Here is a 27,328-nt window from a genome sequence, read left to right as displayed (position 1 = left end):
TACATGCAGAGGTTACACTGCATTGCAGAAGTTTACTCGGGAACGTACCTGTACAAGCTATGAACGGAGGTGCAGTTACGACACTACGTCGTTTGGCTTACACATCATATTCGTACACGCTGAGAGATGGAAGAAGTCTCGAGAGAATTTAGAGCACGTGTGGCTTCCTCAGGCCGGCACTGTAGTAGAACCAACATCAAATCGGTGCGCAGCAGGGGGCGAAGTATGAAGGTGGGGGCTGTACGACATGTTAATGCTGACTCATTTTGAAACGTTATCCCCAGCCGCATAGTGATGATAGCGAGCGCGGCAGTGGATGGGTTATGACCGCGAGTTCACGCGTGCAAGTACACGCGGTTGACGGCCACTGGTATCACTGTCAAGTAGAGCATAACACTGGTGCAAAGAGATAGCAAGAAGATCTAGAACGAGTGGGGAACCGGCGTGTATTATCCTGTTCGAGCGTTGATATGGAATCAGCACCGCACTCTCAGGTAGCCTCAGCTGCAGATGGAGCCGAATTGTCGTCAACATCCATCGCTCGCAGCTTAGCCTCCACAGCCGCAACGACCTGGGAATCGAAATGCTCACCCTTCTCAGGTTTCCTGACACTGTGATATGTTAGCAATGACCGCTTGTGACTTCGTGTAGATGTACACTCACGGTGATCTTGTACACTTGTCGCATCTCTCATGCCCACATCCAGGACATTGCGGCGAATTATTGTGAAAGAGGCCATTGCACTTCTCACACTGCCAGCGCACCCTAGTCCTCGGCTTTCGCCAGGTCCGTCTGAATTTCTCCAGCTGTTTCTCCACCTCCGTCTCGCTGTCAGGCTCAGCATCGCCCGGGTAGCCATCAGGCCATTTGCTGAGCTTGGCTGGCTCACGCGGGCATTTCGTACATCGGACATGCTGGCATGAATTGCAGACATTCGCCGTTGCGGGAACGAACAAATTCTCACACACATGACAGTTACGTCTGATGCGTTGTCTCGCAGGTTGATATACCAACTCGTCCCCGCCACGAGTCCGGATAGTGAGCATTCTCTTTCGCTTGGGTTGCTCCATACCCTCTTTCTCGGCTTGCTTCTCTTCCGGCGTCTTCTTCTTGGGGAAACGAGGGCACTTCTTGCACCGTTTGTGCTCGCATTGTAGGCACACCTTGTCGGAGCCGTAAAGGGTTCCGCAGCGGTGGCAGCTGCGATGGACACGCATACGGATCGATTTCTCGACACGCTGGACGGTGGGTTTTGGAGCTGGTGCAGCGATCCACTCGTGTGACTCAAGGGTGAGGCCATACTTGGCGAAGAGGGCGCGGGCTCTCTCCTGCTGCATGGCGTTGCGGTCCATCTCCTTGGTAGTTGGAGTTGATGGCACTGACACGGCGGGAGTGATAGGTCTTGTTAAATTAGTACGCATGTTTCCAACGACACGGCGTTATAGAACTCACGTGGCAGGTGCGACTTCCGGGATGGTTTGGTCCGGCTGCGCAACTTCCTTCTCGACAGGCTGTTGCTGCGCGACTTGCGGAGTTGACGATGGCTCGGGCGCCAGGGTCGGTACACTTTTGTTTGATTTCTCCCTCTTGAACACAGTGCTCATCCGCTTCACATATTTGCCCAGGGTGCCGCGTTCCACATTCTTGCCCTTGTCCACCGCTCCAGTATCTGCTGGTGTCGTCATGGTTGGCGTCGCAAAGATGTGTATGCGAAATGGCGATGCAACAAAGGGGCGCTGCTAACTTATGAATAGAGTTGGCCTGGACCCGAACACATGCGATCCGGTGACGAGGTTGCGCCGTTGAAAGTCAGCCCTGCATGCAGCTCAACTAAAAATCCCTGGAGTCTGGCCACTGGAACGTGTCGGGACACCGAAGGTTTGGTAGGCGGCAATCTACTCGACGGCCAAGGACAACCCTGAGAAGTGTAAACTGGCGTACTGGCAGTTTTAACCGTTTGTCAAAGCTGGCCGGCGAGACCTGGCGATGGCGATGTGACGAAAGGTGGCGGTCCACAAGTTATGTATGTATGTGCAGAGCGGCGCGCATCAGACCATGACCCGGCTTCCCAGTGGGCTGGAATCGACCCCGAACTACACAAGCGTGGCTGAGAAAAAGCGCGAGCCGTTGGTTACAAAAGCGGACAACATCAGGGCACTGCCTGCTGGACTGGAAGCGACTTCTGCGGCTGACTACGGCGAGGGACGTTTTATCGCTGGGAAAACCGCCGGGGAAGACGAACAGCAACGAGCAGTCCAGGGCTCAGGTTGTGCACGGGGAACAGTCGCACACGACGGCTGCATGCATTCTGGCTGCAACCGAGCCTGCGTCGCTGTTTGGTGCCCACGGCTCGATGTCTGCTGCGGGATCGCGGCGGCGCTGCATCCATTCCAGGCATCGATCAGTCGGCTTGCCAGCGGCCACCATGACGGAACCAGGGCCTGCGCCGCTCCGCGGAACATTGTGCCCGCATCCTGGGGGCCTCCGCCCACCACGGTTTGGCAGGGCTCGAGAGCCTCTGAACCCACACATCAGGTCGACACTGTAGCACGTTGGAACTCTGCCTCAGCAGACCCTTTCCCTTTCACCTCCCACCGGGGAACATCCAATCGATGGCTGGGCACACCCCACACGGTGCGGCGTCGCACTGTACTGTCTAGACAGCCTGACCCAACACGCTTTACCCAGCAAATGAGCGCCTGGATTCCGCGACGTATATTGCCTTTATCTGCAGCGCTGGATTCAGCAAATCCATGCGCAATCACATCGCTCCATCGGTTGCATCGCACCTGCCAAGAGGCACAGTGCAGCACCTTCAGCGGCCGGCTTAGTACGCTGCAGTCGGTAATGCACTTGCAGACAATCCGCTTGCTGCGCTGGCAGCCTGGCACACACCTGGGCACGTCGGCCGTTTCGTCCTTGAGATGAAGAGGCCAAGCGACGATGTCATCGACGCTGCAAGAGGTGCTGTACCGCCGAAAGTCTCGCCGCCGGTGGGCTTTTGGGCATGTATGCAGCTCTACCCATGGGCTGGATCGGGGCTTACTGCGGACAGTTGGGAAGCCATGGTGCCATATCGAGGCTGGCAACGACGACTTCCCAAGTGCAGCGCCGATCCGTGCTGTTTCAACCAGCCCATGCCATCGGTGGAGAAGCTTAGGTAACTATGGCTGGCCCGATGACCTGGGTGGTGTGGGGATCACGCCCCTCTTCGCTTGCCGCTTGAAGAGTCGGCAGCAGCAAGCTTTCATTAGCAGTCGAGCCGAACTCTAACTTTCCCTCCCCGGTGGTTTCTGCGTCTTCTATCGACAGCCCATCATTCCCTTCCAGGTGTCTTCTACTGCACGCACGTGCGGGCGTGTACCGCGCGCGCGAGCAATCAACGGCAACTTCCGCCGCCGGCCGAGCCGGCATCACCGCTGCTGGCCGCCGTTGCTGCCCTTATCGATCGCAGTATTCCAGCATTAACATGCCTCGGGCCCCGCGCGACGCGTACTAACTCTAGACGACTGCGACATTCCAATGCGACGTCGAAGCCGCTCTGCATCTCGGTGCACATTGCCGAAATTGCATCCCGTGTAGGCGCTTCGTGAGATTGACATCGCCTTTGTCTGGCGGAGGCTCGAAGTCATTAGGTTTGGATAAAATGGCATGTTGTTGATGCACCATATTACAGAAGTCCCAACAACAGAAAGGCCTAGCAATTCCGATATCATGACACGGAGCGCGGCTCAGGTCCATCAGCTACGCATTGCAATACGCCGCAATCCTCTAATACTAGAAGCCCTCAACATCACATATGCTTTCTCTAGTTCGACTCACTCTTCACGAGATCTTGTCACATGGAAAAAATGCTGGGACAGACCCGTTACGACGTCCCACGATAAGCAACTTCCCCTCAAAGCCAAGCGTGATCGACTTCAGAAGGAGCAGACAACCTTGCGAACAAATGAATACTAAACATCAAACCCGGGTATAATTATTGTTACGCTCCGTCGTGAGGCTACAACATTCGTCTACCAACGTCGCCTCGCGGTGCAAGATTTGTTGCAGGGTCTCTGAAACGCCAACAAGTACCGTGGTGGAGATGGCGGTACGGCAAAGCTTGACTCAGTCGTCTGGGCCAGAACATCACCGTAAGAGTAAGGTAGGGGGCAGGTCCCCGTGCGCCGCGCAGAGCTCAGTCCTCTTCCGCCTCCGCACCATTCCGTCCCACCCTTTCCCGGTATTTTGGGTTGCAACGGTTGGGTGTTGAGCTCGCTTTCGGAAGCTGCTATAGGAAGATCATCCAGCGTATCGCTCGAACGGGCAGGGTCTGTCACCGAGGCTGCCGGAAGGGTGACGCGTGCTCGGAACCGCCCATCTCCGCTGTGCAAGGCGTGGAGAATTGAATGGCTCGCAAAGTACTCGGAGATGTGACTATGTGGAAGCATCACCGGTCGGACGCTACGACTTCGGTCAATATTCGATATGCTTTCATCTCTTCGCCCTCCGAAGTAATAGTATCGCTTTCGATGATTACGAGTCTCACATCAGGTTCCAGGGAGTCATCGCGCTATTTCATTCGTATTCCGATGACATGAGCAACCGATTGAGCAATCCAGAGGAAAGAACGAAAAGATGATCAAACATACACAATGACCAACATCTTCGACGATAGTGACACATACAGGGTACAGGCAGGTATTGCCATGAAATATATTTTCTATATATGATTCGTTAGACCACTTTTCGATATTCGATCTTCGTGGTCACGAGTTCAAGGGACCCATATCGTAGCAATCTCAACACAAAGGCTTCGCAGCTTACACCGAGGCGGTTTCGAAAGAAATATAGACATCATTCGAGTCTTTCCAGCGCTTATGATAACAATAAAGGCTAAATGCTATGTAGCAGGAGATGTGTGATGTATAAGTCTTGAGCGAAGTCGGGAATCTTGCCACGACTGATTTGAGCATGCCCCTCATCACGAGCCATGTACCATCTAGCTACAGATCATGACGCTGACATGGTGTGAGCCATAGCTCCGTCGTATTCGCTTTCGAGATTCCACACGTTTTGAGACTCTCTTCCGCCTTCAATCCACTCCGCTTTTATCTGGAAGACATTGGTATGGGTCCTATAATTAGCGGAAAACAGGACACATGAAAAGATCCGAACGTCTTTTATCCGCGCAACGTAAACCAGTACTATGGGTGCTGTAACTCATAGGTTCATTCATCGCACCGAGTGCACGAGACCATGCTACTGGAGTCTGGCAGTGTGTTATGAGAACTAGAAAGCACCATGATCAGCAACATGAGGTTCTTTGGGTGAAGGAAGTCCTCCGTCGCCTTCATAAGACTATTCCCGGCATACTTCCAGTTCGCTAGCGGAAGATTCTGCTGTTCAGTCATTATGTTGAATGGTTCTTACCCTAGACAAGGGCCTATGCCAGGGCGACGGACATATCTCGGAACAAAACGATCTGGTATCGAAAAGATGACTGTATGCCCGGGCAGCAGGAAGCTTTCTTCTTTGCAGCTGATTGCATGGCTTGATATTCTGAATTGACAAGGTCGCAATCGTCATAGATCGCACGTGTACAATCATTCTCCACGAATTTACAATTTGATGAGCGGGACAGCAAGATTAGAGAGAAGCGTTCAAAGATGTGCGAGGATCGAACGGAAACGGCTCAGACACAACAGGCAAGGAACAGCAGTAATGGGTAATGTGAGAGATGTGAGTATAGGCAGCTAATACAGTATACACAGACCGATTGTAACGAATGCAACGCTAAATGCAAGACACCAATCCAACTCCTTTCCAACCCCACCAAGACCCATCACTCAGACAATCTACAGTCTACAATCTGCTCTCCCATCCCCTCCTTCCGTCTTCGCCCTCCCATCTCTCGGGCCAAACCTTGCCCAAAGCCTCCCAGATGTGGCCTACAAACTCAATCTTGAGACCCTGGGTAACTTCCAACGGTAGATCCCTTGCATCCTTTCTGTTGCCCTCGGGTAGGAGTACTCTTTCGACGCCTGCCCTCAGCGCTCCAATCAGCTTCTCTTTGATACCACCGACAGGCAGTACCCTTCCACGGAGGGAGATTTCACCAGTCATGGCCAGTGTAGGCGGGACAGGCTGATTAGAGAAGAGGGAGATGAGGCCGATGGTGTGCGCAAGACCGGCACTGGGGCCGTCTTTGGGAATAGCACCAGAGGGGCAGTGGACGTGGATGCTACGACTCTTCATGATGTCTTCGTCGTGGCTTGCACTCAGACCGAGATCAAATGCATGAGCCTTGACCCAAGTCAAAGCTACCTCTACACTCTCCTTGAGTACGTCGCCCAGCTTGCCGGTGAGCTGAACGCGGCCTGAGCCGGGCATATCTGCAATCTCGATGAACAGAATAGAGCCTTGGCCGCCGGTGCTATATGCGACTAGCCCTGTAATGACACCTGGGCGGGAAGATTGCTCAGTGAGCTCTTCGGCGAACTTCTCGATGCCGAGCGTGGTATCGAGGTCTTCCAATGTGACAACAGGGGAGTATGCGGCGAGAGTATTTGTGTCTTTCGCCGTGGCGTATTCGACGGCTTTGGAACGACAGACGGAGCCGATCTCGCGTTCGAGATTCCGCACACCGGATTCGCGTGTGTAGGATGTGATGATCTTGTCGAGCACGTCGGTCGGGATATTGAGGTTCTCGTGGTGGAGACCATTGCTGGTAATCTGTTTCGGAATCAGATGTCTTGATGCGATGTGCCTCTTCTCGAGTGTAGTGTAACCGAAGAGCTGGATAGTCTCCATACGATCGAGGAGCGGTGGAGGAATGGTGTCGAGCGAGTTGGCGGTGGCAATGAAGAGCACCTTGGAAAGGTCAATGGGAATGTTAACGTAGTGGTCTGTGAAGGTATGGTTCTGCTCTGGATCGAGCACCTCGAGCATGGCTGCACCGGGGTCGCCATTGTGGTTCGACATGCCTAGCTTGTCGATTTCGTCGAGCAGGAAGACTGGGTTTGCAACGCCGACCTTCTTCAGTCCGCTGACGATGAGACCAGGCATAGCAGCGACATAGGTCCTACGGTGGCCGCGGATCTCTGCTTCATCGCGCACACCACCAAGTGAGATGCGATGGAACTTGCGACCAAGTGCGGTAGCGACTGATTTGGCCAACGAAGTCTTTCCTGTTCCTGGCGGCCCGACGAGCAGCAGGATTGGCGACTTGTCGACCATGCGCTTCTTCTCCAGCAGCCGCAGCTCAGCCTCCGATGGTTCCTTTGCAACCTTGTCTTCGGGGTCTTGTTCCTTGGCCTCGTCATCTCCCTCTGGTGTATCGGCGAGAGCGCGGATCTGATCGTCGATGGTCCTGTTTGCCTGCTCCTTGAGCTTGAGCACTGCCAGATACTCAAGTAGTCTCTTCTTGATCTTCTCAAGACCATAGTGATCGCCGTCGAGCTGCTTCTTTGCCCTGACCAGTGTAGTGGCATCGAGTTGATCGACTGTCGTTTTGGTCCAAGGGATTTCGGCGAGGTTCTCGAGGTAGTTCCTGCAGACCTGGTATTCTGCTTGTGCGGGGTTCATCTTCTGCAGCCTCGACAGCTCGCGCTGAGCCACCTTGTCAGCATCTGGAGACAACTTGGCATCTTGGAGCCTCTTCTTCAGCTCGTCAATCTCGTTGGGCTCTTCTTCACCGGCCTGTTGCTGCCCACCGCCTGGGAAGCCGCCAGGAAATCCGGCTGGGAGACCGCCACCCATCTTTCCTCTTCTTGTCAGGGCCTCCTGCTGCAGTCGTCGCAGTGTCTCCATGTCCAAGCTGCCGCCCTGCGTCTGTGTTGTCGTGACAGTCATGCGTGTGTTGCCTTGGATGCTGCCGATCTGGCGCTGGAGAATCTCGATGACCCTGTCCACTCTCTCCTTGACGTCTACAGCTGCCAGAACGCGCAGCGTCTCCTCGTGTGTACTCTCCACCACGTTGGCCATGAAGTCGGCCAGCGCGCCAGCCTCCGACAGGTCTTTCCTTGTGATGTACATCTCGAGTCTCCGCGCGACAATGGGCGAGAGCGTGACTTGTGGAGTGCGCGGTAGAATGGCGGACAGGCGGACGAGGGCGAGCAGCTCGCGTGACAGCTGCTTGAGGAGGTTGAACTGGTTCAGGAGGTCTGCACTCGCGATGTCGACTGTGCTAGTCAGTATGCGTCCAGCACCAATTCAGACGAGGGTATACGTACTGTACTCGTCGACGGCCATGAGCTCTCCCTCGAAGTACGGCCTCTCCTGGACGACATCGACGACCTGCACCCTCTCGAGGCCCTCGACCACCAGGCTCAGATCGCCCTGCCGCCGTCCTTGGACACCGCTGACCTTGGCGATGCAAGCATAGCCATAGATGTCTTTCTTGGTCGCCTGCATGGGATCGCTCTCGAAGGCCGTCTTGTCCCCCTGATGGCCATCGTCGATCAGCAGCTGGCCGTCCGGGCCCAGCGTGTTGGACTTCAGCGGCACGCAGGCGACCGTGATAGCCGCGTCGGGCTTCGCGGTAGGGCTAATGCTGTATATCTTGGCGAGGATGGCGGCGACATCGGAGCGGTTGGTGATGGGGATCTTGAGGGTTGTGCCCGGGAGGACGGCGAGCGGCGGCGCGAGCGGGATGAGCGGGAGCACCTTGGTGCTGGTCTTGGAGGAGCCTTTTCCCATCATGAGGTGCTAACGGCGAGTTGCTGGCGGGATGGGGCGAGCTTGTGAGCGAGGAAGGCGCAAGGTCGCGTGGTGACGTGCGGACCCGCTGGGCACTGTCGCTGGTGCGGACTCCCGAAGGATGAGAGGGTGCCAAATGGATGGTGCGGAACAAAGAGCGGCGCACCAATGTGTTTCACACAAACAAGTACACCAGTATGTCGCGCTCGCAAGCTGGGTTGTCCTGTAGATAAGAGCGTCAATGCGACGGCGATATGGTCGGCGCAGGAGGCGTGACAGCTTCCAGAAGACCTCGATGCTCTCACGGGCCAGACCGAGGTTAAACCAGCCGGCGCGAATCACGCCTATCACGACGCCATCGCCATCACCATCACCATCTGATAAGATCATCTCCGCATCCAGCTCGTAATCTTGCCGTCATCGCACAGCCTTGACACCTTGTCCACGAATGCATTGGGCATTAGTTCTCGAGCCATGCGCTCTCCATGCGTTTGTCGGAACAGCAAGCCCAAACCGGGCAACGAGTACGGTGCTACACAACCATATGTGACTAAGCTTTGCATGCGGTCGCAGAGTCTCTCCCATATGACTCCTTGGGCTTTTATCACATAGAAACAACTGGCTACGCGAAGGTATCTTGTTGCAAGGTGTAGCTCAAATCACATGACGTTAACACAGTAACGTTTACCAAGGTACTCAAAATCAATCGATGCTTTTTATGCTCATGTACACCTCCTACTCTACACTCTACATCGCGTGTATTCGCAACTCTAACGCACCCTCCATGTACATGAATCAACCGCCCCAAGACGCATGTCGCCGTCTGTGTGCGCCACGTTTGTCTTCGTAAGACGTGCATGACACCCTAACCCTGTTCATTACCGAGATGAAGGGCCATTTTCTAGAAGCCTCCTCTATGAAGACAATGCCCAGCTTCTGCTGTTGTCTCAATGAACCAATCGCGGGTGCGCCGTACAAGCTTTCCTCAACCCATGGTTGGGGTGTTCCTACCGTGCGTAGCGGACGACATACTGTAAGGGGCCTGCCAACGCCGTTAGTGACCCAATCTCCATGCTGTAGCTCGCGAATGGCTCACCAAGACTTTCTTGGCATTAAGGATCCTCCAGGCCAGATTCTTGACCGTGCCATCGGCTTGTACCACCTCAGGAGCGAACTCAATACCGAACCTGGATATCGTTAGTCACATGATCCAGACAACAACGCACCAAGGGAGAGAACTTACATTTGGTGGACTGCGAAGACAACACGTCGCGCAAATTTGCCATCTCGCTCGACCAAACTGCCAAAGGTTTCTTCGGCGGTCGATGGCGCGATTTCAGGGTCGCGGTCAAAGCAGTTCTGGATAACTGGAAGCAGCGCTTCCTCCACCGCACGCTGAATCGTGCCGTTGGCGTCTGCTTCAACGTCGGTCTCATCAAACTTGGGGATTCGGATCTCGAAGGCTTGTGAGAGCGCCATGACGTGATGTCGACCACCATGGTGATACCGGAATTCGAAGACACCAGTAGTCCACCAGAGCTTGTCTCCACGGAACTCGACCTCGCCAGTGTAGCAATCAGATGACTCCTCATCCGTATTATCGGCTGGTACGAGCTTGTCCGAGACCAAAATGCCATCGTCAGCTCTCGTGGAGTCAAAGACATCAGGGTTGGTGGCTACCCATCGCCCGTTGGAACTGATGCGCGTAACTTCCCGAGACTGGTTGTCAGCAACCATGTACAGGCCAATCCAGTCTTTCTTGCTGTGGTTGATAGGTGCCTGCCAGCGAACCCTGATGGGTGCACCGTACTCAAGGATGAGTGTTCTGAAACCATTTGTACGAACAGCTGGTGTTCTTGCCAGCTCTCCTTCGCGACCACCGCTCTTTTGCTGCTCCACTATCGGCGGCGAAAGGGTGCCCTCAACTTCGAGCCTGTATTGCTTCGCATCTAGACCTACGGGCTCCGACGAACGGCCGCTGACGGGAATGCGCGATGGGTAAAATTTGATCCGGCTTGTTGTGTCCTTGATCAAGGCATCGACACGGGCAGCCACTTTGGGCCTTACATTGTCTAGAAATTCTTCGATGAATTCCATAGTAGAGTTGAGATACTCGTCGGCTGCCGACTGCCACTGGCGTACTGGGTCTGGTAGTGCTTGGCGTACGGTTTTACTGACTCCCGACATCTCACGTAGGTTTCGCCCATACAACTAAGCATACACTGTCAGTAAAGTTCTGGTCAAGCACCGTATTGTACGTCGAGAAGAATCACGACTAAAGGAAATGTTGACCCACCTTGATGACATGGGGCTTCTCGACAAACTGGAGGAACGCGAGGTTGAGGACATGGGCGGTCGTAGCAAGATAGAAGATCGCGGGGTTCCAAGTAATGAGAGCTACGCCCCAGACGCCAGCCAATCCGAGAACTCGTTCAGGATTGTTCAGGAAACGATAAATACCGGAGTAAGTCAGTGACCTTGAAGGCGGGTCGAAGAAGAAGTCGCCACAAAACTGCAGAGATGAAGATGCAGTGTTAGCGTGTATCCTACATGCATTTCAAACTTCCAAGACTTACCCATCCAAACTCGCCCAGAGACTCGTAGATGCTCATGGCAACCCACAGCTGAAGTACGATCATACCCGAGCCAAGGACATGTCGGAAAAGCGTGAGACCATTGAGACCATCAGCAGGAAGACTGTACATCTTCCATGCCACGGCGAGAAACGAGGCGTGGCTCATGGTCATGCTCATGTGGTATAGAGATTTCCATTGGCGCCAGGCTTCCTCCTTCGTGTCGCCGTACTTGATGAAATGTTTGGTCCAGTTCTTCTTTTTCGACTGTCGATCTAGAATGTAGCCTAGTCCCAGCGCGTACCAGAGCCGCCACCCGAAGGCGTTGATGAAGAGAAATGTTCTTACCAACCAAGTGTTGGGTGTTAGCGTCGCCAAGCACATCATGTAGAACGAAAGCAATACTACCGTGAGATCAATAGATCGATGAAAATCCGTGTTCAGGGGCCCTACAATGTGGTGCGTTTGGGCTGGTTGGTGCTTGGTGGGATCGTAGGCGGTATCAGAGAAGGCGACATCAGACTGGCTAGTTTTGGGCCGGTCTTCGAGCTGGAGATCGCCAGAATTATGGCGCGTACGGCGGGGTGGCGGCGGATTGTACAAGCGGTTTATGTGAGGCTCCTCTACTATGGAAAGGAAGGCAAATTGGGCTGCATGGGCGATAATCGAGATTGCTAGGACTTTGTAGCTTGCCATCATGAGGGCGATACCATAGTATCCAGCATAGCCTATTGAATACATGGGACTGGTGGACCGGCGAGTTAGTGTCTTTTTCAGGCTGAAAGTAACATGGAGCCTCTTACTGCGGTGCCATCTCAAAGACGCCATCGAAGGTCAGGCTTTGATCAATGAGGTAGAAGAAATCGCCCCAATACCTGTCTCGCATGTTAGATGTCTATCTTTCAGAGTCAGGGAAGGGTCCCCAACCAAGCGAAGTCCTTGACAACTCTGTGGGCGTCTAGCTTGACCCACAGGTTGAAGAGGAATAGAACAATGCCCGTCGTCCAGCGCAGAATCCACAAGAAGAAGCTTTCTTGGGGACGGTTGAAGCAGGCGAGGGCGAACAGGCAGTATGAAACAAAGTCACACATGAGTATAAGGTCTACTACACGCCTAAACACGAGCCACGTGTTGTACTCAAGCGGCGCTTCGTCGAAGTTGTAATCGTTCGGGATCTTGGTCTCTAGTTCCCGCTTGAGGAGCTTATACAGGGCGGGGTGTGGGTTCTTGCCAGATTCAGGCTTCTCGAAGACATGGCTTTGTTTCGCCCAGAGGACGAGACGGTTGTGTTTAGACTGGCCATCGAGCAACCAGCCAATACCGGCATTGTAACCGGCGCGCCAGAAGAGGAAGATGATTGCGAATATGGGTATGCGGGCGCTTTTGGGCAGTACGAAAAAGGTCAAGATCAGGGCAGCAAGCACGGCGAGGACTGCTATATCGGACAGGTTCTTGGGTTGCGAGGGCGAGAGCAGCTGCGAGACCATGTCGTGAGTCTGTGGAACGATGAAGACTAGACGTGTGGTGTTAGTATGAGTAGTTCGTGGTACAAGCAGACACGCTATGCATGCATGGTAATTGCTTTTTGCGTCGGTGCAGCACCAGCGGAGACGTACCTGTACCGTCTGGAGTTCTTCCATAGGTGCGTTTCTTGCTGTCATCTTTGTGGTTCTTGTCTTCGTGGTCGTTCAGCTCCAAAACCTTTTGCTTAGCATCGTCTGCGTTGTTGAGATGCAGCGGCTTAGCCGACGGCCGCTCGCGTAGCTGGCTATCGTCGGCGCTGGACCCATTGCTAACATCAGCCATGTTGGATGAGACGAAGCAATGGAAAAGGTGTCGATTCTTGCAGCACCCGCCAGGTGAGGGGTTCGCCGGTTGATATTGCTGCGACGGCTGCGGCGCGAGCTTGCCGCGACGCTATGCAAGCACTGCGCAGTGGTCTGCTGTATGAACTGCCGGGATGGCGTGGAGGCACTCGTTGGAGCCACACAGCACGGCTCTAGGTTCCGTCTTTCTAAGACACCAAGAAATCGCGCTTCTCTGCTTTGGGCCGACGGACGGGCGTAGAGTGTTGAACTCTAGCTAGCGTGCAGATGTTGAACGTGGATCTGAGGGGAGAGGTGGTTCGGTTGTCTGCAAGTCGCGCAAACACGGGTGCGCTGTGATGACGGCACAGTGTGGGGCAGCCCGCTTCACCAAATACGGCAGCGATGGGCCGAGGCCAGATGACAAGCGCAAGCAACCAATTCTTGTATTTCACATGGTAAATATCAACAGCCTGTAGCTACATCCTTCTCTCCCGCTCAAACGCCCTATCTTGCATCTTCCCTGAACAGCTTTTGCTCCGATGAACCCACATTCGCCAACCGTGCCTGCTGTCGAGTTGAAGAAAGGCGCCATCGGAAGCGATCGAACGTGACGGAAATGTGTGGATCCAATTATATATACTGCTGACCGCACCAATGAGTGTGGGACCCTGCCAATAGTATTGTGTGCCGTGGGGTGTTATGGAACCTGCCTAACATGCCAGCGTGGTCTCATCATAGGGAGCCTCTTCTGTACTTGAGCTTGCCGCCCGTGACAGTTGCGTCCGGGCTAGGCTTGGCCAAACGCAGACTACCTAAGTGATCTTCTATGTTCCCAAGTGAACCCTGCCGTCGTGCTTGGCCCATGCCCGCATAACTGACGAGGCATCTGTCCAGAAGCTCCAACACCACTATACTTGACGTTGTTACTGCCATTGCCGAAGGAAGGTTGATTTCGGCTAGTCGTGTAGCTACAATCCCTTTCTGGTTCGTATACGTGGACTGAGGGTGGAATGTCGGAGCCTCGGGGCTCAGCAGAAGATGGGTCCGCGTGTTGGACGATGCAGATTGTATAGGGTTGATCTTTCGGGTATGCTGGGCATCGAGTGGTTGTTTGTAGTCATCCGATATCGTTCCGTCGGTACTTCTGGCTTCGAGATGCTCTTCCGGGGCGACATCGAAGGTGAAAAAGGGGCTGATGCTTTCTCTCTGAAATGGCGAGAGGACCGACTCATCCGTCCAACCGTTCCAACTCGTTTCTGTGGGCGCCGATTCCAAGTCTCTTGGGTACGAGCATCCTGTCGAGATCGAGCCAAAGTCTGGTAACGTTGAGGATATGGCTGTAGATGGCAGAGAGACGGTCTCGGCGATGTAAATGTTTGCTTTGCAAGCCTGGAGGTTGTTGAGAAAAGCCTGTTCATCCTGCTCTCGATGCTTTATTTCTTTCTCTAATTCACGTTTGACCTGCTGGAACCGCTTCTTCTTCTTGCGTGGTAGTGAGGGATCTGTGACCAGCCGGCGTTCTGTTCGAGCTTGCTTCTTACGTAGAACCTGCAGATAGGTAACACAGTTGGCGAGTCCATCCTCCAGGATTTCCTTCTCGGACTGCAATGTCGAAAGATCGGCATTCCAAGTTGGAAGCTCGTTCGTAGGGAAGAAGCTGTTGGTAACGGGGGTGACCCACAGCTGAGAGGGGCCCATGTTGCGGGCGGTACAGTAGTCGCTTTTTGCGGGCTTAGTGAGTAATAAATTGGGTTACAACTGATGTCCAGCACATGAAATAGGAGATGTTGTAAATGCAAGGCTTCCGCTTCGTCTGATTAAGAGACTTATTTGATTGCGGGCGAACTCAGCAGACCGCAACGTCTAGGTTCAATAGAGACTAATCACCTTTAGCGCGGGCTTGTTCCATACAATATGAACGATGTCGCGAATAACGGGAACAACAAGTGCGAGCAAGGCTCGGGAACAGCAGTGGCGTAACGCCCGACTCGAGTGTCAGCGCGGTTGGCGGCCAGACGCCCATCTCTTAGCCATCACGGAGCAATAAGACTCGTAACCAGACTGCGACAAAGCCATCTGCCCGGAGACAATTGCAACCTTGGAAGGGCCACCAAGGGGTGTCGGGAGGCTTGCCGCAGCCAGGCTCTGTACTGGGCTCTTCTATCATGGGCTGCTCAAGCCGCTCAGGCCGCCCAGGCCGCTAGACCCATGAAGCACGACATTCATGCGGGGTGCGAAGGTTTGCACGATTGCTGCTTCGCCGTCTTTGTTGAAAACGTCTCCATTCCAGGTCTGATGACCGTGTCAGGCGCATTGAAACTTCGTAAGCGTTCGCGTGAACTGGATTCAGTACTTGAGACGTTTCAAACGGCGTGCGGAGATGGGCGGTGGTGATGGGATCAGGTACGGCTCTAGCGGATGCCGTTCGTTTGTTCGGCCGTGGTATTGTGATGCCCTATGCAAGGGGGAAGCTACGGTGTGCTTCTGTGCTTGGTGCGTAGCGTCATTCGAGGCGACTCAGCATCGGTGAGATGATATGACAGCTCGTATGCGCACATCAAAGGGGAGTCCCAGACGAGCTGTGTTTGCTTGAATTCTTCGGCAGCCCTCATTTTGAAAGAGACGTTGGATATTGGCAGACTGGTGAGTAAGGAGCGACGGATGCGCCTCGAGAACAAGCATTGGCACTTCTGCGCAGAACGACCCAGAGTCAGCCATCAAATGCACTGCGATCGTTTCGTGGTATGAGGGCTGAGCTGATATTGAAAGGGAGCGTGATTGACCTCAAAGCGGGACAGCGCGTAAGTGAGAGCACCTACATGCGTGTCATGTCACAGCGGGTATGCAGACGATCAAGGTTGTTGCCTGGCGTGCGGATCGTGGCTTTTCAGCACGACCTCCAGCGGACGATTCATGGATGACTGGCATTGATGGTGAATGTGCACAAAGTCAGATGATCGTTTTCTGACGCGCGGACTTTTCCGCGCGCTGCTGTTCCGCGGCGGTGTTGCACCTCGCGTCATCGTAACCTTATTGCCCAGTCGTGCATCGGCTGAAGCCAAGGCCCACAGCCGATCACGTGATAATCCTGCACCAGACGGTCGTCACTGTTGCTGCCCACATGTTTCTGCTCGTTAATACGCTTGTACCTGACACTCTCCATGCCGCCTACGCCAATGCCAACCGCGTCCAACAAGCCGCCCGCCTTCCCAATCACGTTGCCATGCCCAGCCATCCATGGATGGTTGAGCGCACGGTAATGTGTCAACAAGTTCGCGACTCCACTGTGACGGCATCGCTTATGCAGCAAGGCATCGACCCCGCAGCAGGCAGTGTGGTCATCCACGAACATGACAGTCGGCGAAAGTTTGCGACCGAAGAACAGCCTCAGCCTGCCCTGCAGCGTGTTCCTGGACGTGGTGGTTTGGCGTCGGTTTTCGAGACCTTCTTTGCCTTTGCTCCCGGACTTCCGTCCTTTCCCTAGCCGGCACACATTGACGTCATCATTATGGTCTCGTAGCAATGCTTGACGTTCCAGCTACCATGCCTCCGGATGGCATTGGTACCAGAGTAGATTGCCTCGGTGGGGTTGTTGCCGATGATGTGCTCGACTCGAACAGGCGTTTTTCTCGCACCGCCGTTGACCGTGAGAAGGAACCGTGTCTGATTTGTCGCGTGTTTGCGAGTGATATTACCACCACAGCCGCTAGCCAAACAGTACACGTTCTGACGGAGCATTGCATTCTACACTATTCCGTTTGAACAGTTACCGGCCCTCTAGTTACCGTCAGCTACCGCACGGCATAAGCGTCCGAGTACCCACATTACGTACTTTTACGCGCTGTATAAGTATCGCGCGACCCTCGGCATAAGACGCATCTAGTAGACCGGCTCTTGAGGGGCATACCGATTGACTACAGCATCCAATACCAAACACCCCAGAGAGATGGCGACCAAAATAATCGACATACGCACGGACACTGCCGAGTCGGATATCCTCGCTGATATCAAGAAAGGCCTTCGGCCTGAGAGTGACGGCGAAAAAAAGCTGCCTACGTTGCTGCTTTACGAGTAAGCAACGATTTAGTCAGCCCATGATGCACGCTAACCTTTTGTCTCTGCTGTTAGCCAAGAAGGCCTTCGTCTATTCGAAGAGATCACGTACCAAGAGGAGTGAGCAGCTTCACGCTTGGTTTATATGAACACCAAGCTGATGAATGTTCGCAATGTTAGGTATTACCTAACGAATGCCGAGATTGAAGTCCTCGAGACGTATGCGGAGAAAATCGCCGAACGAATCCCGACGGGGTCCATTGTCGTGGAACTGGGGAGCGGGTACGGTCCTGGCTCGCACTGCGCAAGAGATTGGAAACGAGCCCTGTGCTTCGTGAATACTAATGTGTTTGCAGCAACCTCAGAAAAGTCAACATACTCTTGCAAGCCGTCGACCGTCTTGGCAAAGACGTCGAGTACTACGCTGTCGACCTTTCCCTGCCGGAGCTGGAGAGAACATTTGGGGAGATACCTACAGGTGAGGATTCATTCTATCATGCTTAACATTGAGGGGAGTCGTGGGGTTTGTATAGTGCGACACGCTTGCATCAGTTTCCTGTGAAAGTGGCTTAGACCTACATGAGCCTGCATACATGCACCTCAACGTAGTAGTGGCCCGGACACTTATCTCCTTATCATTGCGCAATACCGGGCAACGCGAACTGCCGAAACTCGCTAATCAAGCACGCAGAAGGGTACAAACACGTCAAATGCTTTGGCCTCTATGGCACCTATGATGATGCCCTTGAGTGGCTGAAGACTCCCGAAATCGAAGCGAAACCGAAAACAATCCTTTGGCTGGGCTCAAGCTTGGGCAATTTCAAGCGCCATGAAGTACCGCCATTCCTTGCTGGATTTGGTGCGGTTCTCCAGACTGGCGATACCATGCTTATCGGTATCGATTCATGCAAGGATCCCGAGGTAAATCTATTGTCCCCACAGGCATGCAAACACCCACTGATCAGATTCCTATACTAGCGTGTTTACCATGCATACAACGATCGCGGCGGTGTAACACACAAGTTCATTCTCAACGGGCTGAAGCACGCAAACGCACTCATGGGCGAGGAAGCTTTCGACATCCAGGACTGGGAAGCCATTGGAGAGTACGACGAACAGGCTGGAAGACATCACGCTTTTGTCGCACCACGCAAAGACACTGTCGTCGACGGTGTTCATATCAAGCAGGGCGAGAGAGTTCGTATCGAAGAATCCTACAAGTACAGTCGCGAGGAAGCAAAGGAGCTCTGGGAATTGGCCAAACTCGCAGAGAACGTTGTGTGGACCAACTCGAAGGGCGATTACGGCCTGCATTTCGTCTCGAAGCCTGCAATGTTCTTCCCTACCAAACCTGAGGAATACGCAGCGAAGCCGGTGCCATCTTTGACCGAGTGGCGTGAGCTTTGGACGGCCTGGGACGCGGTCACGAAGGACATGATACCCGAAGAAGAGCTACTATCTAAGCCGATCAAGCTTCGCAACGAGTGCATCTTCTACCTTGGCCACATTCCTACATTCTTGGACATCCACATCGCCCGTGCCACTGATGGCAAGCCGTCAGACCCCGCCTACTTCTGGAAGATCTTTGAACGTGGTGTTGACCCTGATGTTGAAGACCCAACTCAATGTCATGCTCACTCCGAGGTTCCCGAAGCGTGGCCCCCGCTGGAGACAATCCTGAAGTTTCAAGAGACTGTGCGACAAAAGGTTGAGGCGCTGTACACTTCGGGAGAAGCAGAGTCGAACGGTCGCGTGTCGCGAGCACTGTGGATTGGCTTTGAACATGAAGCCATGCACCTGGAGACATTGCTCTATATGCTGATCCAGAGTGACAAGGTCTTGCCACCTCCAGGAACCAAACTCCCGGACTTTTCGGCGTTTGCGGCGCAATCTGAGACCCTAGCAACCGCTAACGAGTGGTTCACAATTCCCGAAGCGGACATCGACATCGGTCTCGAAGACCCAGAGAATGACTTTGAGACCAAGCGTTACTTTGGCTGGGATAACGAGAGGCCTCACCGCTCAGCACATGTCAAGTCCTTCCGCGCAAAGGCTCGGCCAATCACAAATGGGGAGTATGCCACATATCTGTCTAAGACAGGAAAGACAGGTATGTAATCTTTGCAGCGGGAGTTTTCGCGTGTATTGCTCAAAAGCTTGAGCTCGTCTGCTAACTTGTCGAATCCAGCCATACCTGCGTCGTGGTGCGAACAGCCATACTCAAACGCCAAGGACCTGACCACTGGAAAGAGAGACAGCGTGGTAAACGGCCACCATGAAGGTGTTAATGCATCACCTCAGAGCATCACCGAAGGGAAATTTGTACGCACTGTCTACGGCACTGTTCCCTTGAAATTTGTCATGGGATGGCCTGTAGTCGCCTCCTACGACGAATTAGCTGGTTGTGCGCATTGGATGGGCGGTCGCATTCCTACCATGGAAGAAGCACGAAGCATCTACAGCTATGTCGACAGCATGAAGCCGGAATTTGAGAGCTCGCTTGGAAACAGGATTCCAGCCGTGAACGGGTATGATGCCTGTTATCCATTCTCGTAGACTCTTGACTAACAGTCTGCAGCCATTTGATCAACGAAGGCGTTTTTGAGACACCACCATCCCGAACTTTGTCAAACGGCGACTCTGGCGCAGTATCTAGTCTCAACCCACGCAATCTTTTCGTTGACCTTGAGGGAACGAACGTGGGCTTCAAACACTGGCATCCAGTTTCAGTGGCCGAGAAGGGCAACAAGCTCTGCGGCCAATCTGACCTGGGTGGTGTTTGGGAGTGGACTAGCACTGTGCTGGAGAAGCATGATGGCTTCGAGCCGATGGAGTTGTATCCAGGCTATACAGGTATGATGCGATGTGACGGGCTTCTGCTCCTCAACACATGATGAGATGGTATCGCTGACAGCAGGCAGCCGATTTCTTCGACGGTAAACACAACGTCACGTTGGGTGGATCATGGGCGACGCATCCGCGCATCGCTGGGCGTAAGACCTTGTAAGTGGGCGACAGTGGCTGCAGATGAGGCCACATGACTAACGTGTCGAAGCGTCAACTGGTATCAACGCAACTATCCCTATGTCTGGGCAGGTGCGCGTATTGTGTCGGATGTTTAATAGTGGTACTTGATTCGTGGTCTTCGCGTTTGCATGGCGTCAAAATCCTGTCTAATCCTGGCCGTTATGATGCAACAACGCGAAACCTCGCGGATGGTCGGTTCACTGCATTCTTCACCGCAACGACGACGAGTCGTTTCCTTACAACGACGCGGAGGCACTCTTTTTGATCGAACACAATTGATATTTGCGCAAGTCTTGTTGGTCGCTGTCTCTACAGAAATCTTTCATTGTTGTGTTGTCGCAGTCACTCGCTCTTTCCGCACAATTACGTAGCCAGCCTCGGAGCAACCCTGGATGCGCTGTTACACCAGTCAACAGCCATTGCACCTCGCCCCGCTACGTTGCCACGCACAATCCCAAACAATTGCGCGTCTTCTCTACTGCACTCCGTGTCCAAGCAGAATTATCCTCTCAATCGCGCGTGCATTTCTCGCTCACACTCTCAAAGCATCCAATCCTAGCGGCTCTGCCTTCCCGCCATCAGCCTACCCAGGTCGCGATCGATCTCGAAAGCGCAAACAGAATTAACATGGTCAACAGTCTTCTTTTCAAGTGGGAGGATTCGGAGGCGCTCAAGTGAGTTGCTGAGCCCGGTGTTTGTTTGTTTGGGCCACCGGAACGCAGTCCGGAGGCAACCACCCAAAGCAGACGGTCGCTAATGATAGTCCAATAGACACCACTGCGGCTTTTGCGAGCGTCCGTTGAGCCACCCTGGCGCGAGGGCGTCTTGTTTCGGCAAGCACAGCGAGCCATGCGTGCGCTTCCACCAGGTTAGTTGCATGGGATATACCCAAGGCGAACGATGCACTAACCTCTCCAGGCTATGTTCATGCGACTTCGCGGTCATACTTGCAAGTACTGCATGGGCATTGATGAGCAACACTACAAGCGTCATCACGACATTGCCGAGCGCTTACGAGCCGTCTATGAGAGTTGTGGCGAGATCGACTGGAACATCGTGCCGGACGAATCTGAGCTAGAAGAACATGGAATAGCGAGAGATCTCGGCGATGAGGACACTCCATCCTCAAAGCGTGAGCGAAAGGATGCAAAGCGTCTGGCGAGAGCGGCTAGTAGATCTAGAGTCATTACGCAGGAGGAGATTAGATACATTGACTCCGTTGTACATTCAGTTGAGGGCATAACGAGCAACGACGCGGACGGGCCGCGGAATCCGGAAGAGATCGAGGAGATTGAGCGACAGCTTCGTGTAGGTACCGAGTCTGTTGTTTTGGTATCTACCCCGTCAAATTACTGACTACTCCACAGTACCACGCCCATGTATACAGCACGCAAGTCGGCCGCAAGGGAATCAGAAAGCTCGCCGAGGCGCCTGTCGAGTCTTTGAACGTTGACTTCGAAGCCGAAATGGACCGCATCTTGGAAACCTTCCGTATCAACGAGCTACTCAGGCGTAACACCAAAACGAAGGGTCTACAAGGCAAAGAACTCAAGATGTTCCAAGGCCTCGTCGAAACGTTCAAGCACGCCGTCCTGGAGGACATCGTTCTGGTCAAGAAAGACACTGCCGAAGTGCGAATGCGACGAGCAGGCTATCTCCGATACACGAGTAAAACCGCGTACGGTATTGTAGAAGAGAGGTATACTGGAAAGGACTGGAAAACTGGAGAGAAGTTCGCGTCTAGTCTGAGTGATTTCAGTGGCGGTATCACCCCCACGGATGAGACTGCTCCACTGGTCAGGTTCGTTGCCCTTGCCCTCATTTAGTCCCGCAAAATTGCGACAAGACGCTGGCCAACTTCGTTGCGCAATTCATTTATTTTCAAAACTGACAGAAGTCCAGTGATCAGGACGATGACCAGTCGCCGCCGCGGTCTAGTACCCTTGACATCTCCGACCGAAGGCATCTTGAGAGCAACCACAAGCGCGTGAGCGGCGACGATGGACTCTACCATGCAGATATCGAGCCCTATCATACTCCGCTATTACCTTTGCCACCCGCCCCAACCTTGAACAGACAGTCGGCTGCGGTTCTGGTGATCAACGTCAAGGCTTCAGAGCGGGGGCCGACTACAGTGCCTGGCCGGATCAAGAAGTCACAACAAGCTCTTGATGGATGGCAAGTCGTCACGAATGGATTGACGCCAACAAAATCGGTAGCAAAGACGCGCGCTTGGGGTAACATTCCAAGTAAGCCCCCGGCTCGTGCTCCTCGGCCTGGACCGACTCCATGGCTTTCCGATTCGCGCGACTTCCCAAACCTCTCAGCCTCGCGGAGCTCTTCAGATGAGCCTTATAGCCCAGCTCCAGCAGTAAAGCCTCCAAAGGCTTGGGGTATGTCAGCACCCGAGAGTTTTACGACCGAGACGGAAGACTCTGTCAACGGCCATCCCGCAATCTCGCAGAAGAAGAAGGCTAAGAAGGCACGAGAGGCGAAGCGCAAGGCAAAGAAGCAGTCTATACCGGAGGCAGCTATCAGTCTTCCTGATCTCCGAAACGAAGCCACTGAAGACGTCTATGACGTGGGTGACGTCTTAGCACAATCTGCTCCCATGCTACCTGAGACTATACTTTACAACAAGGACCGCGATAGTTCTCAAGATGTGCTATCGTACACGGAGAGCGCCAATGATCACGATGCTTCCACTGAGGTAGTATCAGAGCCAATCTCCACGGACGCGACATTCGCTAAGGGAGTGTCTCCAGTACCTCTGCCTGAACCTCTACTACCTGTCACAAAACACGGCAAGCACATGCACTGGATTAGGTTTGTACGCAAATTTATTAGCGATCAACTCACAAATCCGTTCCCGCCGTCATGGGATGGTTGTTCACACAGCACATCATGTTCGTTTGAGAACAATGACATTCTTGATTGTCCCTTCCATGAGCCTCGTAAGTGCATCGTAACTGGCACTTAGCAGCAGATACTGACTCTGACGTAGACTGTCCCTGTGTTGATCCTCTGGGAGATCAATGCTACCTGGTGATGCCATGCCTAGACTTATGTAGCACCGGGCCTTTCAACCGCCTCCGTGGAGAGAAACTACTATCACTGTACGAGAAGGATCATCGGACCAAAGGCCGCTTGATGCTAGTAGACGATGACCTGATCAACTATCTCATCGAAGACCCTGCTATACGAGCGCGCAATCGCAACCCAGATGGCATACCTGATCGTCTGCAGAAGGAGTACGACGACGTTAAGAATGGCTTCAATCCTGGCGCACTAATGGCTCAAGAGCTTCGATTCGAGCGACTTTACGCAAAGAACGGATTCAACAAGCAGGAGCTCACTCAGGTCATGTTACAGGATATCCAGCACAACGAACTCGAGCGTCCAGGTACGGAGCGCATTTGCTACTGTCGTGCTACTGCACCAAAGGGCGGATTACTCGCGAAGGACACTGTCGTTTGCTCACATCGCGACTGTACTACTACGTACTTTCACAAGTCATGTGTAAAGAAGCTCGGTGTGGAGAAGGTGTCGCGCTGGTACTGCACATCATGTGAACAGCAGATGAAGATACTCGCATGTCAGACGCTACGTGGACTAGGCTATACTGATATCCCCACGGAGCATCTTTGCAGCTCTTCATATGGGCCGAACGCGGAAGATTTCGAAGGAATGCTTGACGAGAAGTTTAGGCAGATGATGAGCTCACCCGACATGGACTACCTGACACTGCTACCTTCCGAGATTAGAGAGAAGGTTAAAGAACTTGGTGGGCTGCCTTCCATGCCTGCACAGTTACAGAAGCAACTGAAAGAGAAGGTTAGGGCGCTTGGCATCAAGTTAGCGGGAGCCGACGTTGACTTCCCGATATCTGATGAGATGCGACGCGTGCTTTGAGGCTCGTACCATACGAGTGGCTGTTTTGGCGTACAGTCGGTACATCTGACGTAAAGTTCGCGCTTCCAATGAGAGATGAGGGATGAGTAATGTGAAATAAGAGATGGCATGTTTGGAACCAATGTATGGGCATATGGAAAAATCAAACCAAGGTAGCATCATCATGGCTCCCATAGTTTGAAAGAAAAAGAAGCCCCAGGCTCTGACTCTTTAATCTGCTATAAATCGTCTGCTCTTTCTCTCAATTCTAATTCTCTCATCTCAGCATCCCTTCTTCCTCTGCTACACTCTACTTAATCTCAGCCCTCCACGCTACCGGTTATCTCCCGCCTTGATCAAAGCGGCAGCCATATCAACTTCCAACTACTACCGAGCACTTTCAAATTCCAAAATCCAAAGATCAAGCGCACATCACGCAGGCATGTCATCTCCAACCGACTCCGCACACAGCCGTGTCCACGCCTCTACATACCCACTCACACGCTGTCACGCAAGAGCGCCTTCGTTTCCACGACCAGAGACACGATACAACATAACTGAAGAGGAGATCGAAGACGCTGAAGTCACCTCTTCCCTAGCTCTCCGTGCAATCGACAGTCTCGTCGTCGAGAGACGAAAGAGAACGAGGATTGGATTTTGTTCTCGTCAGAGCGATCTAGAAAACGTGTGCAATGAGGCGTTCCCGGAAGAGGGCGAAGAAGAGGTGGATATCGAAGGCCTGGGTGGTCTTGCCTTGCGCACCGTCAATAGCATAGAGCTAATTCGTCAGGAAAGCGATAAGCTAAAGATGGGTAGTGCGAAAAGCAGGATGAGCAAGAGGGAGAGGGTCAGGAGTTGGTTCTTTGGGGTGTGGTATCGCGCATAAAGATTGAACGTTCCATGGTAACAAAAGGTCTTGATTGATAAGCGAGTTATTGATTGGAGCTACATAAGAATGACGCATCGGGATGTGCGAACGTGAACAAACAGTCTACCAATAAAACCAAAGGCATTCGCAACACGCACTTCGCTTCTAATAGTACTTGCTGCCGTATGCCAAGAGCGAAAACCATTTGGATTGCTTTCCCTTCCTTTCCCTAATGAGCTTGTAGCGCCGTTCTCCGCTATCCGCTACTGCTCGTACAGTCCGGTTTGAGCGTCCAGTACCACCACCCTGAGCATGTGCAGTCGTACTGTTTTTGTCGCCATAGTGAGTGTAGTTTCCGTTTCCATGAGCGTTATCGTTGTGCTGCGTAATTTGGATGATGTAGGGTAATGTGGTGTCATGATGATAGTTGGCCGGGCAGGGTAGAGATCGTGGGCCGCCTGAGCCTTGACCTGTCAGACGGATCACGTTAACTCCATCGCCAGTGGGCCGATTGGGATCATCGAAATTGATGGCCTGCGATGTGTACCCTGGATCTGGATCACTGGGGTCTCCAGACTGCGTGCATACCAGTGGACCTGAGCCATGGTCGAACCGATTGGAAAGCGGGCTGCGTGGCCGTGGGTACATGAGTTCCGGAGATCTACGGTGTTGTGGAGGCAGGTTCCATGTGTCGTCCCTGGTAATTGAGCGTGACGTCCCGGAGGGTGAACAAGACCCATCAGCCATACCTGTATCGTTACAGTCTTGCTCAAGGGGTCGATAATTTGGTGGCTGTTGGGGGTTGATACGGAACGTTTGTGGCTGATGTTTGATAGGATCCAGACCGAAGGATCGTGCTTCGTCCAATATTTCCTTTCGGATAGCAGGGTCCAGATGTTCGCGGGTGAGATTTTGATCCAGTTCGCTGACGAACAGTGCTGTGCGGCCAACAAAGCATATGAGGAACTTTTCGGCATGACTATTCGGATCGACCTGCTCTCGAAGATGCAGGAAAGCTTTGACGAGAGACCCATCGGCAGTGCGCTGCCAGGGCGAGTCTGTTACACTCCCATTAATGATTCTGGCGTGAACGTCGGTCATAAACGATATGAGCTCATTCTGCAAGATAGGAAGACCAAGTCGCGCCGCGAGCGCCCACATTTGAGCGAAGAGGAGCAAAGGCGCACTGCTGTCGACGCGACTCGCGAAGACCGCCGGGAGATCGTTGCCGTCCAGATAACTCGTCACGGCCTGAAAAGGCTTCACTTGCACGTTGGGTAGTATGGTACCCGAGGGCATTGCGTTGATTACCGGACAGTTTCTGAGTACGCGATCATTGAGCTCGATCGGAACAAGGTGCCCGTTGTCGGATTTGACCGTAATAGTGACACCGTCATTCGGTATCTTGAAAGGCATGTTTTGGTGTCGGATGGTCGTGTGAGTCTCTGATGGTTGCGATGTCTTTTTCGAGAAGACAATGGGCTTGTGAGATTCCTGCTCTTATAAGCTATCGGCCACAGCATCATCGGTTTGTACCACATGAAAGAAATGCATCGTCTGATGTTTCCGGTGTAGATACGACTGCACATCCATTGGACAGATGTGGAGTTTGAAAATGTTTGTGTTCTTTGTCCTAATGCATGTACTGAGAGGAGTGTCCATCGTGGATGTGGCTTGTTAGGACTTTCGACGCCGTTGTACATTGTCTGAAAGTTTGCAGCTTTCCAACTATTCGTTTGATTCGTCCTTCATGATTTTCAATCCCCCAATGATCTAGGACTGTAGGCGGCGTTTCCAGTGGCGCACTAGCGGTTTCCAAAGGTTTGTTTTACCATCAAAGTATGAATATGCTATGCCAAGCATCCCGCCGGCGAAGTGAGCCTAATGATGTTAGTAAGTCCCGTGGAGTCATGCGCGTTGAACTTACTGCGTGGCCAAAGTTCACGAAGCTGTAACCGCGAATGATGCCAACGAGATCGAAAAGAAGGATCGCAGGCAGTACATATTGCGCATCAAAGTGTACTGGAATGAACAATATCCCTATTCCAGCGTTCGGGTATTGCATGCAGAACACCCCTAAGATTCCAAAAAGTGCTCCTGATGCACCTCCGGACTTGATGAAGATCTCGGGGATGGGCCGTCGATGGAAAGGTATGCGGGTACTCCATGTCTGCCAGTGTTGAGCAAAGCCCGACAGCACACCTGCCGAGAGGAAGAACGACAACGTATGATATGGGCTACCCTCGAACAGTCGCGAGTATCCGACTGGTGCCATGAAATTGTTCAAGAAATACATATTGACGAAAAAATGCAAAGCTCCAGCATGCACAAACATGGATGTGAATTGAGTGTGGTTGACGTTGCGAGCAGGTGTATGCCATAGTGCATCCCAGGCTTTAGGCACGAGAAAGCTGCTGAGATGAACA

The 27,328-nt window shown here is 53.1% G+C and overlaps 7 protein-coding genes across 7 annotated transcripts; 2 read left to right on the top strand and 5 right to left on the bottom strand.

The window, feature by feature from the left end:
* Window positions 1-490: 490 nt before the first annotated feature.
* Window positions 491-1,685, bottom strand: J4E85_000170 (uncharacterized protein; the record flags this gene model as incomplete). Its single annotated transcript, XM_051464464.1, has 3 exons — window positions 491-611; window positions 664-1,401; window positions 1,453-1,685. The coding sequence occupies 3 exons, from the start codon at window positions 1,683-1,685 to the stop codon at window positions 491-493; spliced, it is 1,092 nt and encodes a 363-aa protein (XP_051330985.1).
* Window positions 1,686-5,847: 4,162 nt separating this feature from the next.
* Window positions 5,848-8,685, bottom strand: J4E85_000169 (uncharacterized protein; the record flags this gene model as incomplete). Its single annotated transcript, XM_051464463.1, has 2 exons — window positions 5,848-8,165; window positions 8,217-8,685. The coding sequence occupies 2 exons, from the start codon at window positions 8,683-8,685 to the stop codon at window positions 5,848-5,850; spliced, it is 2,787 nt and encodes a 928-aa protein (XP_051330984.1).
* Window positions 8,686-9,667: 982 nt separating this feature from the next.
* On the bottom strand, window positions 9,668-13,061 carry CHO2 (phosphatidylethanolamine N-methyltransferase; the record flags this gene model as incomplete). Its single annotated transcript, XM_051464462.1, has 8 exons — window positions 9,668-9,724; window positions 9,779-9,869; window positions 9,926-10,893; window positions 10,979-11,194; window positions 11,259-12,000; window positions 12,059-12,130; window positions 12,183-12,768; window positions 12,872-13,061. 8 exons carry the CDS (start codon window positions 13,059-13,061, stop codon window positions 9,668-9,670), a joined length of 2,922 nt encoding a protein of 973 aa, XP_051330983.1.
* Window positions 13,062-13,795: 734 nt separating this feature from the next.
* J4E85_000167 (uncharacterized protein) lies at window positions 13,796-14,761 on the bottom strand (the record flags this gene model as incomplete). The annotated part of the gene is made up of 1 exon (XM_051464461.1): window positions 13,796-14,761. One exon carries the CDS (start codon window positions 14,759-14,761, stop codon window positions 13,796-13,798), a length of 966 nt encoding a protein of 321 aa, XP_051330982.1.
* Window positions 14,762-17,009: 2,248 nt separating this feature from the next.
* Window positions 17,010-20,238, top strand: J4E85_000166 (uncharacterized protein; the record flags this gene model as incomplete). Its single annotated transcript, XM_051464460.1, has 10 exons — window positions 17,010-17,134; window positions 17,192-17,236; window positions 17,297-17,398; window positions 17,473-17,594; window positions 17,808-18,037; window positions 18,095-19,226; window positions 19,305-19,644; window positions 19,695-19,969; window positions 20,038-20,119; window positions 20,172-20,238. 10 exons carry the CDS (start codon window positions 17,010-17,012, stop codon window positions 20,236-20,238), a joined length of 2,520 nt encoding a protein of 839 aa, XP_051330981.1.
* An 826-nt stretch (window positions 20,239-21,064) lies between these two features.
* On the top strand, window positions 21,065-24,055 carry J4E85_000165 (uncharacterized protein; the record flags this gene model as incomplete). The annotated part of the gene is made up of 4 exons (XM_051464459.1): window positions 21,065-21,451; window positions 21,511-21,944; window positions 22,046-22,969; window positions 23,215-24,055. The coding sequence occupies 4 exons, from the start codon at window positions 21,065-21,067 to the stop codon at window positions 24,053-24,055; spliced, it is 2,586 nt and encodes an 861-aa protein (XP_051330980.1).
* Window positions 24,056-25,067: 1,012 nt separating this feature from the next.
* Window positions 25,068-26,318, bottom strand: J4E85_000164 (uncharacterized protein; the record flags this gene model as incomplete). Its single annotated transcript, XM_051464458.1, has 1 exon — window positions 25,068-26,318. One exon carries the CDS (start codon window positions 26,316-26,318, stop codon window positions 25,068-25,070), a length of 1,251 nt encoding a protein of 416 aa, XP_051330979.1.
* Window positions 26,319-27,328: the final 1,010 nt, after the last annotated feature.

Source organism: Alternaria conjuncta (assembly GCF_024043145.1).
Source record: "Alternaria conjuncta strain BMP 0040 chromosome Unknown scaffold_1, whole genome shotgun sequence".
NCBI lineage: Eukaryota > Fungi > Ascomycota > Dothideomycetes > Pleosporales > Pleosporaceae > Alternaria > Alternaria conjuncta.
The sequence above is the reverse complement of the archived record's forward strand: the minus strand, read 5'-3'. Positions and strand labels throughout refer to the sequence as shown.